At 39.2% G+C, this 13,802-nt stretch overlaps 2 protein-coding genes across 12 annotated transcripts in view; one reads left to right on the forward strand and one right to left on the reverse strand.

Annotated features, from left to right (window-relative positions):
• The first annotated feature begins 64 nt into the window (after positions 1 to 64).
• Positions 65 to 3,887, forward strand: LOC143903558 (histone H3.X-like). Its single transcript, XM_077417242.1, has 4 exons — positions 65 to 317; positions 682 to 724; positions 872 to 1,029; positions 1,425 to 3,887. The coding sequence occupies exons 1-4, from the start codon at positions 295 to 297 to the stop codon at positions 1,594 to 1,596; spliced, it is 396 nt and encodes a 131-aa protein (XP_077273368.1). The 5' UTR covers positions 65 to 294; the 3' UTR covers positions 1,597 to 3,887.
• Positions 3,888 to 5,543: 1,656 nt separating this feature from the next.
• Sarm (sterile alpha and armadillo motif) overlaps positions 5,544 to 13,802 on the reverse strand; it is a 165,674-nt gene continuing 157,415 nt past the window's right edge. For 9 of the 11 annotated variants that reach the window (XM_077417201.1, XM_077417199.1, XM_077417200.1 and 6 more), the window contains 5 exons: positions 13,446 to 13,547; positions 8,210 to 10,231; positions 7,523 to 7,689; positions 6,850 to 7,071; positions 5,544 to 5,683 (listed from right to left, as the gene is read on the reverse strand). In XM_077417201.1, coding sequence (XP_077273327.1) covers positions 6,882 to 7,071; positions 7,523 to 7,689; positions 8,210 to 10,231; positions 13,446 to 13,547 — 2,481 coding nt within the window. In that variant the 3' untranslated portion in view covers positions 5,544 to 5,683; positions 6,850 to 6,881. Of the gene's footprint in view, positions 5,684 to 6,320; positions 6,359 to 6,847; positions 7,072 to 7,522; positions 7,690 to 8,209; positions 10,232 to 13,445; positions 13,548 to 13,802 lie in introns of those variants that run through there. The other 2 variants (XR_013258743.1, XM_077417198.1) reach the window with 2 other exon arrangements.

Raw genomic sequence — 13,802 nt, forward strand, 5'->3', positions numbered from 1 at the left:
CCCCTCCCTCTGTCAGTTCGACTTTACGGTTCGACTGCACGCTGCACGACGGCATTCACAGTCACAGGTGCGTTCAGCCGATACTCCGCTAGCCTAGTCATTCATTTAGAGGTTATGTTCGCGCGGAATTGGCGCCAATTCGTGTATTTACATCCAATCGATTGGGTCGAACTGACGTTCGGTCGTGATAGTTCTCCAATTTTCTGACTGAAATTTGTCTCCAAACGAGTCGCGGACTGTCATTTGTAGCGCTAAGATTAGTGAGAACCTGTAATTTTGTGTGTTCACGAAACAATGCGACGAAAAGCCGTACCCAGGTTATTTCTTATTTTCGTTTAATTTCCGTGTACCTCTTGCTTTTCACATTTATCACGATTATTTTAGTTATAATAGTTAGTTTAGTTATTTTAGTTATATTAGTCGGTAAGACAATTATAATTATGCAGCATGTAGGGGAAGTTGTCCCAGTACCGGACAAGATGATATTTGCATATTTCTACTGTAGAAGTGTGCAAATATTATATTGTCTAGTATTGGGGCACAACTTCCCCTAACATATTATTATTCATTAATATTATAACTATTTATTAATTGGTATTTTTATTGTATCAATTTGTTATCTGATCTTATTTCTATGACATTTATGGATTTATGTATATTTGTTTAAAATATATATTTCAGATCACCTGGCAGACTTTTTGAGAAAGGAGCGAGAAAAGAAAGAGTAAGCGACATTGCGGTTAGATCAAATAACTGCATAAATTAAGCACGTTAAATTTTATACGTGAGATAAATCCTGCTACATGTATTTATATGACGCATACCGTAATATGTCTATTAAATTGTTGCCATATGTCTTTTGATATATCAGACAACTGTGATAGTCAACAAACGTAGATGGAAAGGTCGAGTGCTGCAAGAAATTAGACATCTGAGGAGAACCACACACTTTCTCATACCTAAACTACCTTTCGCTCGGTTAGTCAGAGAAATTATCCGTGACATATTCCCCAGAGAGGGAATCGCCAGGTAAATATAACGCCTATATCCTAAAATTTTATGAAATCACAGATTGTTTCAACTATATAGTGTCATTAATTATGAATTCATTTTTAAGATCGTGTATTAATTAATTAAGAGAAGAACTTTGTTCTATGTGCACAGTCGAGGACTAAAAGGTTGTCCAGTTAAGAGTTTCGGAGATCTTATTTATATATTTAATATCTAGCTATTGTGTGTGTGTGTGTGTGTATGTGTGTGTGTGTGTGTGTGTGTGTGTGTGTGTGTGTGTGTGTGTGTGTGTGTGTGTGTGTCAGTAATTACCATTTTTCTTAACATTTCAATATATTTGACATCTCGTAAGTCTCAATGGAATCCTTACAGCATTCAACAAATAAGGAGTTGATTATAGAATTCACTTGTAGGATACAAGCCGTCGCTCTCGAAGCCTTGCAAGAAGCGACAGAGATGTACATCGTGCAATTCTTTGAAGATTCCGTACTGCTGGCGTTGCACGCTAAACGGGTCACGCTTATGCGAAACGATATGATTCTAATGCGCAGGCTGAGAGGTCGGAACGATATCATTAACAGATAGAGAATTTTATTTCGTATAAGAGAGTTCAGTTAAATCAATATTTTAAATATTTTAAGGTAAAACAAAAATTCTTTTCAAAAGTTCTATTGAAGTTTTTTCTAGGTCTAAGGAATAGGCAGTAAAAGAAATGTAATTATGCAGTAAGGGGACCACCCTTTGATGACTTTGACCTTGACATATGTTGTCAAGGTCACCCTTCTGAGTGACCTTTAGAAGGTTTTAGCCCTCGGTCATTGTTCGTTAAAAAGTTATTAACAAAAAAAGTTTTGAAAATATAGCAGCTATTTTGAGTATTGGAAGGCATAAATAATTAATATATACGTGTGTGTGCCCTGGTTTAAAGAAAATCACAATTTCTATAAAGCAGGACATACACACATGTGTGTGTGCCCTGCTTTAAAAAAAATCATAACTTCTATAAATTGTGATTTTCTTTAAAGCAGGGCACACACACGTATATATTAATTATTTATGCCTTCTAATACTCAAAATAGCTGCTATATTTTCAAAACTTTTTTTGTTAATAACTTTTTAACGAATAGCGAGCGACGGCTAAAACCTACTGAAGGTCACTCGGGGTCATGACTTTGACAACATATATCAAGGTCATTAAAATCGGTGAAGTCGCCAAACTTTTTTTTGTTAATAACTTTTTAACGAACAATGACCGAGGGCTAAAACCTTCTGAAGGTCACTCAGAAGGGTGACCTTGACAACATATGTCAAGGTCAAGGTCATCGGAGTGTGGTCCCTTATACTGCATAATTACCAAAGATATCGGTTACTCTTTTATATAATGTTGACACAAAATGACTAATTATGGAAAGAGATATACGTATATATTTTTTAACAAATTTTTAAAGCGATATCATATATAGCATTTTGTATCATGCTTCATTCAGAATGGGTATTTTTAATACAAAATATAGAAAATGTTATTTTCAACTTGAGCCTCAGGGACACGCGATGAGACAATCTTGTCGTACGAGACGATAATCAGAACCTAAACGATATCGAAAAAAAAATGTACCTTTAAGACTTGTAAAGTATTTATATTTATTATACGAGTATTTGTTACTTCGTAAATTCCACTCCGTGCTGATGTGATAAATGTTGCTAAATAACTGAATCAGATGTATCCATTATTTTTATAAATATAAATTATATGTTTAATACTTTTAATAAAAAATAGCGAACAAAGAAAATTGAATGGGGAGCTGAAGATAAGTGATTTTGTTTTGCTAAATAAAATTTATTTCTGATAAACATTTCAAACATTTCGATAAAATCAGTAACTTTATGAAACTTTGGTAAAATATACAGTTTTGCGATAATCAGGCGGATCTCTTAAGCTACGAATATCGAAGCGTTGCCGTTTTGACTCTCGGCGCGAGAGTGTATCGACAATTGGTACGATAAAAACAGTGTTAAATAGTAAAATACGGCGCGACCTGGAAAACAGTCACGGTTATATATCTGGTGTTCGACTTCGAGCATGTTTGCAAAACGGTATTTCTTATTAAAAGTCAATATAATTCTCTTTTTCCCGATAAAACATGTGAATAGTTCACGATCGAAAATTGTAAGGGTTTTAGAAGACAAGAATCGTGTAAAATATTCTTTGGCTAATTTTAGAAGAATTCAATTTTAATCTCATCTTGAAGTATAATTATCAAGATATTTAACTTTGAGATTCTAGGTGCTACAAAAAAGAATGTTGCGTTTGATTAAATATTAGAGGATAAAATAGTTTTTTTTTTCTAACTTTGATGTGTGATCTTGATGTTCAAAAAGAAATATCGCCGAACTATGCGTATTATCGAACACCCCATACAATTGTGTAATAAATGTATTTTCGGTGTTAGCTGCAATAAGAACAACCATAATTCGTGACCTATGCGAGCCACATGCGTCTAGCTGTAAACGCGGTCTAAGAAAAAAGAATTGCCTAGAAAAAATAGTATTACAAATAACGACTTAGCCGCCTTAAACTCCTCGATTCGTTCGTTTCTACATATACAATATACATATGTAATGTATACAATACAACGAGAGAAAATACAATACAAAAAAGGCACCTGGAAAAGCAGGCTAATTCGCGTAAAAATACGCGTATTCCGAGTCAAGTCTCTGGCATCTATGAAGACACTTGTCGCATCTTTAGGCACAACATTTCGCTATATATACTTTCATGCTGCCTGTCATTGTACACGAAGCGGATCGTGAAATTCGGATTATAATTTTCGTAAGCTACGGCCGGAAAAATTCATTAAACAACATATAAAAGTCAACATCCAAATGTCTAATCTAATTTCCTCAGCCGAATTTCTTTTAAAAATGCTCCACTTAATTTTTAAAACTATAATTTATTCGATAATCAAAGATATATTAAGGCTCCTGGTCCCTGAGCCGAGAACTCTGCGTTGACGGTGGCGACGCCACTCTCTCCTCTCACTCTCTCCAATGGAGAATTCTGTCTTGTGACATGTTGACAACCTATTTTGTTGTACGTGCTATTTCTTTATTATTTGCTCTGTGCTTGTGCTCTAACGTTTAACGTATTCGTGAAACTCGTAAAATTGGCCAAAAAGTAAGATTTGCATGCGGAAGAAACGTTTTCACCTTCTTTCGATAGTCGTTAAACGGCTGTTTTTCCCGTATGTTTAGGCTTCGTTTTATGGCTGTTTGTTTATTGTCGAGGGAAAAGGGTAGTTTTCGGCCAATTTTGGAAGTGTTCTGAAACGATCTATAGTGATGTTTTATTGAAATGTCTTTTTATTTGAAAATGGCATGCACAACAAAATTGGGTGTTTTCCTCGCCTCGATAGTAAGAATTCAATATGGCCGCGGTGACTACCCAGGAGCCTTAAGCTTCACATCAAGATTTTCATAAAATGTTTTCTAATCTCACTTTCGGGCGTCTAGACAAATTTTTTGAGAAATCCCAAAACCGTCGAAGCGATTGTTTCAGATCCTTCTGAAAACTTTTAAACGCTTTTTCGACATAAAATTTCTTTAGTGATCATATAAAATATTTCCTAATTATCCAGTTATCTTCCGCGACATCTTTTAGACTTGAACTGATTGGGTTTCGCGCGCTTCAATTTGACCAGTTTGCAGAAATTAAATAACAAGAAGTCTCGCGTTGCTTCACTTTTTCATGAACGACCGCACTTTGTTCACGCACTTGTCCATGAAGTTCCGCTTGCGCTTAGGCTCCGCGCCCGTCGGTAGCGACAACAATGAACCCGGTCCCTTCGCGCGGGCTCTGCGTCCACCGTATTCGCTTGACGAGACGCTCCCGTCGGAGTCCAATCCCGCACCACAGCTTCTTGATGCCTTCAACAGCACCGTCGATTTGCCATCGTCGTAGTCGTCGTTCTCGTCGCCGCCCCGAGTTGTCAATCTCTCCTGCGCTACCTTCCTGATCCTCTGCTCTTCCACCGGGTGTTCCTGGTCCTGGTCCACGCACTGTCTGCTGGAGCATGTCGAAGACTGTCCTTCCGAGCTGGAACGTCGATTCGGCTTCGGAGGACGCGTCGGCGGGGGGGCCTCTTTATCACTCTCATCCTTACCCAAGGACATTTGTATGCTCTCCGTTTCGGACTTCGACTCGATAATGTCGGGCACTTTTGGTTTCGTTCTGAGAACCGGCCTGGGTTCGTCCTTGGATTCAACAGTCTCGGTATCAGGCTTCTTTTGGCTCTCTTCTGAAGTAGAGACGACTTCCTCATCTTCCGAACTCGTTGGAGGACATTCTCGACTCTTATCGCGCTGCACTTTGTCCTGTTCTTCACCGTTCTTCGCATCTTCATCCAGCAAACCGTCCAGACTGCGCGATCTCGGCCTGGGAAGCGGTGGTCGTTGAACGACCGCGGAAGATACCGACTTTCGCTCCTGGTCCTGTTGGTCCAGCAGCTCCAGCGAGCGGGATCGTGTCGACGGCGAAGGTGGTTGCCGCGGCGGCCTGCGAGGCACTGCCAGGTTGCTGCTGGCACTCACCGGATGCGGGTACATGAACTTGAAGCGCGGCGACGTGGGCGGTAGGCCCATCAACCAACGGGATGGACTTGACGACTTTCTAAACCTATAACACGAAAAACAGAACTTATTGCAAAATCGTAACTCAGCGAGAGATACGTTTCTCATTTGCCTTCAGCTCTACTCTAAGATCTATAGATATAACATAAATAAAATGTACATATATAATGTGCATAAAGATTATATATATAAACAGATGTCTATGTGTAGAAAATTAAAGTTATTGCATTTATCGTATACATTTTCACGAAACTCTCATTGACGAACAAATCAATTTTAGCATCATTAAAAATTCGATATAACTTGCTTGATTTTTTAACTTAAAAGATTTAAGTTAAAAAATCAAATTTAATCATTTTTATTGATTTATATTAATGTGTTATTATCTATTGTCTAAGAGATCTAATTAAAGAATAATTTATTCTACACGTAGACTATGTAATAAGCATCCGACACTCAGATAGACAAAAATTTATCTAAACTTTCACTATAAACTATATGTCTACACTAGTCTACAGCACAAGCACATACATATATCTAGGTAACACATTTGAAACCAAAAGTACAACGATATCAACAATATATTAGGGGCTGATTCAATATGAGGGTTTGGCAAAAGCGATGGGATAGTGACAGATTAACACTGTTTAAACATCGATAAAAAATTTGTATCGCTGACTGACCTAGTCGTGATTGTCAATAGAGCGATTCGCAATCTTGGCTGCGTGAAAAAAAGAAATTAGCGTTGCGTTAGTAGAGCTCGCGTCAAAGTCGCATCATAAATCGATTCGTTAACGGCCAGTGTAAAGAGTTTACTAACTTCCAATAAATTCAGATCATTAAACATTCTTATTACCACCTGTATAATCGTCACTTGGATTTCTTTTGGATATTTTTAAGAAATCTGAATTATTAAAATATTTTCAATCTGTAATAATTAATCCAGTTTGTTTTATTTATCGTCAAACTCTTTTTTCTTAATCAATTACTTTTAATGAAATTATTCTAAATTATTAATAATTATTATTAATAAACTTTTTTATTCATAATAGTTAATCTAGCACCAAATCATCAATCGAGACTTGGTTCTTGGTGTCGGGGTGTTAATGGATTCTACAAATTTCAGATTTTCTTTTTCTAGACATTGACGAATCGATTCACTCATCAACCCAATGTTAGGGTGCTATATGCTAAATTATCAGGGATAACTACCTGCTCGATATGGCTGTGGGCGGGCCATCTAGTCAATCTCGACCGCCCGTGGAATCCTTGTCGCTGCCCCTGCTTTCGTTGCTGTGCATTCGCTGATAGTTGGGCGGCTGTCGTATGTTTGTGTTACTCGGTGTGTTTGGCTGGGTCACGTCCTTGGGAGCCATGCTGCGCGGAATTCCGCCAGACAGATCAGCTCTCACAGGTATCTCGCCTCGCATAAACCTGCACAATTATAAGAAACGAAAACCGAAAAGTTAAATTAACAACTATCGTACAGATCATCCATAGATATATTTATATTATGTTATTATTAAAGTAAAATAATTAAATAATTAATGAAATGATTATTATAACAAACATTTTGTATCGTATATATATATATATATATATATATATATATATATTTTATATATATAATAATAAATAATAAATAATAATAATATATATAATAAAGATATAATAATATATATCTTTTATATATATATATATATATATATATATATATAAGATATATATTATTTAAAATAAAGTTATCTCAGAGAGAGAAAGAGACTCCTAAATATTTCAGCTATTGTACTAGAAAATAGAGTTGCCTTCTTTTTTCTTGTACTTTAAGCCATGTGCTTTTACCAAAAATACAGGAATGAAATTTAAAAAAGAGCAGTTGTTTCACCTTTCTAATTTGTCTACGCAAGCGTCTTGATAGTCGTGAATCCAGCGGACACCGTTGAAGTGGCAGACCGTGCGCATGTCTTCAGGAAGCTCCTCAGGTTCCGGCCATTGAAAGTTGTCGATGATTGGAATTATGTTGCATTGCGATTGCAGTGCGGCAACGATCTCCTGTAAAATAATCGAAAGTGCGAATTGAGACACCGTACGTTGTAAAAGCTTAACTTTTTGATCAATTCTTGAACATAATTCGGCATAATAATAAAATTCGGCGAAAAGAATAAAACCAAAAAAATAATGACACGATATGTAACATATATAGGCATTAATATTTTAAAGTAATGTTTAAGATATTAGTTCTAAAACAATATTATTTATTATAATATGTTTGACAATCCGAGGAAAATGTTTCCCTGAGAAGAAAAAAATATTTGTTAGTGAAAGATATTTTTTTCCGAGGCTATCTCTTCTTTGTGGTTTCAAATTCTCTCAAAAATACATTGAATTAATCAAATAATTGTATCAAATTGAAAAATTCGTTCGCCATTTGCATGGCCTCAAAACTGATAAAACAAAAAAGCAAGCATAAACTTTTTATTAACTTAAGAGCATATATAACTGAAGGTAACAAAATTCTCAGTATCTTTTTAACAATAAAAAAAAACAAGAAGAAACATATCCAGAGACTCACCCTGTGTACCCAGTCCTTGCACTCGCTATCTTGTACACACCTCTCCAAAGCCTGGGGCGTGAGCACGAGGAGGAAGTGTTTCGCCTGCCTAATGCTCTGCAGCAAGTTGTTGTCGAACTTGCCGGCCTCGAGCCTCTCGACGTCGATGAACACCGAGAAGCCGCGCAGCTGCAGATGCACCTTCAACAGACTCGCCAGTTGCGAGCCGTTCGATCGGCGATAACTGACAAAGACGTCGAGGGACTTGTCGGGCGACTCGTACTCGCACGAGCTGAACTGATTGTGCTGCATGTTCTTGATGGCGTCGAGTATCCTGAGCCGATGAATACTGTTGGCAATGCCGCACTCGGTCAGCAGCTGATCCTCCGAGAGATTGCGTATCGAGTCCTTGTCCACGCCGGCGTTCAGCATGCTGTACGTGTAGATGGAGAACTCCTGGCCGATCGATTGCAGGAAGCTGTTCAGGTTGCCGGTGTCGCGGCTGCTGTAGTCGGCCATCTTCTTCAGATTCTGCAGCTCGCGGGCGAATCTGCGGCGCATGATACCGTTGGTCAGGCCAATATCCTCGCGTAGATTCTCCTCCGTCAGCTGCAGCAGCAGGTCGCCGTCCACTCGACTCTCCACAAAGTTCGGGGCTACCTCGGCGAAGCCGATCTGCTTCACCCATTCTCGTACGTCCTCGGTCGACCATAAGGGCACTTGTTGGCTGAGTTTATGCGGAATTTCCTCGCCGATCAATCTCAAAGCTTGTGCCGCGTACTTGGACGCGATCGCGTTCGGACAGCTCGCTACTTTTTTTAACGGCTCGATCGCACCAATTGTCCGGAAGATATCGGTGTTGCCCTGTTGCTTCTTGATGCCCGCCTCCATGCAGAAGTGAAAAGCCGCGAGATTGCGCGCCTCCTCTCGCTTCGAGCTCAGAACCGGCACGAGCCTCTCCAGCCAGTTCTTGCTCTGACCGTGTGCGTGCGCCAGGTTTGACTTGGCGAACTCGTAGGGGTTGTGCGACGTAATGAATGGCTCGACGAGGTCGAGGGTGCCGGATTTGAGGACGGCCGCCTCGATCTCCTTGTTGGCGACCAGCACGGCGATCGCCAGACAGGCGTAATACTTGATGTTGTCGTCGTTGTGAAAGGCGAGCGGGAACAGCCACATCGGTACCTTGCGCTTGATCATCGCCTCCTGGTTCTCGGCACCGCCGTACAACGACAAGTTTGCCAGCGCGCCCGCACAATGGCGCAGAGTCTCCACGTCGTTCTTCCGGCACTCGAACAGGACCGCGTCCAGACCGCCCAGCCTGATCACGTCGCTGCAGGTGCCCTCACTGTGCTTGAACAAGTGCTCGAGTATCCCGGTGCCGACGCGCGAGTGATCCACCGAGTTGGCGTTCTTTGTGCACACGCACGCTACATTCACCACCTTCTCCAGGCCGTTCTCCACCACGTGGGCGCGATTCTCCGTGGTCAGGCATTGCTCCAGCAATCTGGCCGACGAGAACTGCAGCTCGTGATCGTTCGCCACGCAGTTGGACATGAGCAGATCGAGACCGCCGCGCGTCCTCAGGGTGTTGCACAGGGTGTAGCCCAGCTCGTGGCCGTGCGTAGGCACCGCCCAAGCCTTTCGGATGATCTCGTTCACCCTGTTCAACAGCTGCGGCGCTTTACTGCCGCTGTTGCTCTTGCAAGTGTCAGCGCCTACCTTCAGCCGCTCCACGAAGCTGTCGAGCAGGCCGCTGTACTTGGCGATCGCGCAGTCCACGTCCTGCGGATTCGACTTGGAGCACAGCAGGTCCAGGTCGTCCAACGGTAAGGCCAGCAGCTCGTCCTCGGCCGTCGGCGGTCGCATGCCGTTCATAAACTGATTAACCGCGCTCGCCGCGCTAATCATCGATTTGGACGCGCTCACACCCGACTTGGACGCGATCGTGATGCTGGACTGAGAGCTCGAGGCCATGTGCTTCTCGTGGTTGAAGATGCCGGTCGAGGTGACTGTCTGTCGTTGCTGTTGCGCCGCCATCGCTTTCTGCGAAACACAAAAACATGGTCCGTCGATCATTTTCGAGATTGTGAGAAAGATCGCCGAGAAGATCTTAAGAAAAGAAGTCGAGGAAGACGAGCATTTGGACCTTTGCTCGTCGATGAATGGAATAGGTGTACTTCAGGTAGTTCGAAGGGTATTCTTTTAAATGATCTTCATGATGTTAGCGTGGTATTTAGTGTAAAGTAGTAATGAAGGAAAAGAATGTTATTGCGAACATTGGTAAGATTTTTCATTCATCGGTATCATCAAGTTTGAAAAACATCAGGAATTAAATTTATTAATATTTCTCGCTGAATAATGTTCCCGCTTATGAGTTAACGTTTTAAGAGTCTTCTATTTTATATACATAATGAAATTCATCACTAATCCTTTATTCTAATACAATATATAAGCGACGCATTCTATGTGGACACATCTACTGCGCAATTACAATATCGATGTAAAATTTAAAGATTTGAAATTATAATAAAGGAAAAGTTTTTTCCGCCAGTGAATATAAAATAGAATCACAAACTTTAATTGACTATAACTGGCATATTTATTTATAAAAAATCACAACCTTTCGGTCCAGATTCGGACCTTCTTCAGGTGAACTCTTACACAAGCATTCGACAGGCAATTCGTGACAATGTTCCCGCAAGTCAGAAACTGAAGGACTAAGCAGAAAAAGAATTTCGTTTTTGTATCGCGATCGCTTATGTCGATAATGTCAACCTTTCTAATTTTGTTTTCCCTATATCTGTCTTTGTTTAACGAAATGACATCTGTCGTTTTTTCGATTGCTCACCATTTCTCGCAAGATCCGGCAACTACTGTTGCTGTTCTTCTTGTCATTTGCATCCGTATTTGCATTACTAAAATAATTTTTCGATGGATCTTTTTTTGTACGCATTGAATCTTACTTCTACTTGCACGATATTATTCCTACATGTTTTCCCAAGGGCAGATGATAAAAATTATGTATGTATAAACTGCAGAATTTTTGTTTTAAGCAAATATTGTCGTCAGGTGACAGCTGCGTATGTGCCCAAATAAGTAATATTTTTAATTTTTTGGTGTTTTTGATATAAAATCGCGTTTTCTACCCTAGATTTTTGTGCGTACTTTAATTCTAGACCAAAAACTTGCAATTCTGTAAAGCCAATTAAAAGATCCATCGAAAAACGATAATGTCGGTAAATCATACGGCTGCAGGATCCCCTTAAATATTATAAATGACAAAGGAACTATAAAAGTAAAAAACATAAGCAACTTACATGCTATGTGCGTTGTCAGCAAAATATAATGATGTCAGTATTGGTAAAATATATTGTAAAAAAGAAAATAATAAGACGTTTATTAGTATAAAATTAAATGTGTATATAGAGCGTGTTAGGAAGCACGTCCGTATATCACGACTGTGGAGAACACAATGCGTAAGGACATAAATTATTTAAAACAAGTGAAGGTTACATGCCTATTATTTTGTCATAAATTGTTAAGTTATCGGTGTCCTTTTGTAGGTTTATTGCCTGTGTGTGTTTTTTGATAAAAAACATCTCCGCAATCTCTCTTTTCTTAACGTTTTGCTCTCTATGTAGTATTCTCGTTCCCACTCAATCAAACTCGTGATTAAATTCAATCCGATGTTTGCTTATTACAGAATAATTACTGACGTGTTTCCTAATATCGGTTTTATGTTCTTTAATTCGAGTTTCGAGGTGTCTTTTCGTTTGTCCTATATGTATAAGTAGCATTACAGTCAAGGCAGTCAATTTTATAAACCAATTCGATTTGTTTCATGTAATCAAGTCTATCCTTACCCTTTTTAACAATGTTATTGAGTTTCTTGAGAACAGTGTAAACGACGTCGAACCCACGACTGCATAACATAGCGCGGATACCGTCACTATAATACTTTATATAGGGAATAGATATAAAATTTTTTCTGAAGTCATTGTCATCATCACTATTACCATCCTGAGTGGCCACCCGGTATTTAATTTCTTTCAATCGTCGATTAATACATTTATTGCTAAAAAATTCAGAGTAACTGTTGTTGCTAATAAGAATTTCCTTAACAATATCAATATTGCTACTGTGAAACCTTTGATCAGATAATAAAATCGCGCGATCCACAAAACCTGTTATTACGTTTTTTTTTATAGTTTTCCGAGTGGTTGGTTTTATAGTTTCCGAAACGTTCTGATTTTTTATGAATAAATATGCCAGTTATAGTCAATTGAAGTTTGTGATTCTATAATATGTAATTATATATATATATATATATATATATAATACTCAAATTAATTTAATTAAATAATATTTCTATTTATCATTAATTTAAATAAACGTAAATTAGAAATTTTAAATTAGTATATTGTAAATTTTGTGTTAGTATTCTTCCAACGTAGAAGATTCGTAGTCTTTTAACTTTACGAATAGGTATTCTTGGAACTACGTAACGACTACTAATGTGCAGAATTAACATAGAAAGTTTACGCGCACTATACACACACAAGTATGAAATATTGATAAAAATCTAATATGTTATTATCTTAATTCTTTAATTCCGCAAATTATATTACACTTTATTTACCATTCGCGAGTCGAGGCCACACTTCCTTAGCATCATCCCGAACAAATGCGAGTATGACTCTGACGCTTTTATATATGCCTCAGGCTTCTCGAATCACGCGAGTCCACTTTTCGACTGGGGTCCAATCGCGAGCTCGTCAGCGTTTAAATCACCGCTCGTTGCATCGCGGATGCAGAAACGGCGTTAAACAGCGACGCGACCTCGCGTGCCAAAACGCGACGCGGTTCCCCAGGGCCCGTATTCCGTTCCTGCCTACCGACAACTGTCGGTTCGATACGTGTCGTTGCGCAGGTTTTTCATATCGTGTAAAAGCTGCGCAACGACACCGACATTTGTCGGTAAGCGGATTTTAGCGGAACAGAATACGGCCCCAGCGTCGTTAAGGACAGCGATTTACGATTTAAGCTGTCGGTACGCGGACGTTTTAACGCGCGTTCCTTGGTAGACCGCCAGAAGCGCGAGCGTAAGCCGAGAAAACAGTTCCTCACGCTTTATTTCAGCGAAGCGGTGAACCACGAGATCGTTACGTCGAGACATTCGATCGGCCGGGAGAATTTTATAGTTTTTTATATTCCTCGTGACAAAGTCTTTATGAGAAAATAAATAGTGTTCCCTTACCTTCTCGGAGGTAAAAGAGTCGCTCTGAAGCTTCATAGTGGATGCTGCCATGTTATTGCTCTCCTGATGCGAGAGATCGCTAGCCTTCAAGCTTCTTTGCTCCTGAAGAAGAAAAGCACACACTTGATATTTAATCACAGACTTATTCTTCAATCTCGACTATAACAGATTAATATACATATATAGGTATATCAAATTGTATAAATTGCTTTTCCAGAAAATCACGCAATTAGCCAAGAAGGATTTTCTATATTCCTTCATTTGTTCTGCGCGAGAAATCATTACCTATTATACCAATTATATGATTTTTATCAAACACTTACATCACTCTTTATCATATTATCACGTAAGAAAAAT

This window comes from Temnothorax americanus, unplaced genomic scaffold (genome assembly GCF_048541705.1).
Source record: "Temnothorax americanus isolate GAGA-0224 unplaced genomic scaffold, ASM4854170v1 Scaffold48, whole genome shotgun sequence".
Classification (NCBI taxonomy): Eukaryota; Metazoa; Arthropoda; class Insecta; order Hymenoptera; family Formicidae; genus Temnothorax; species Temnothorax americanus.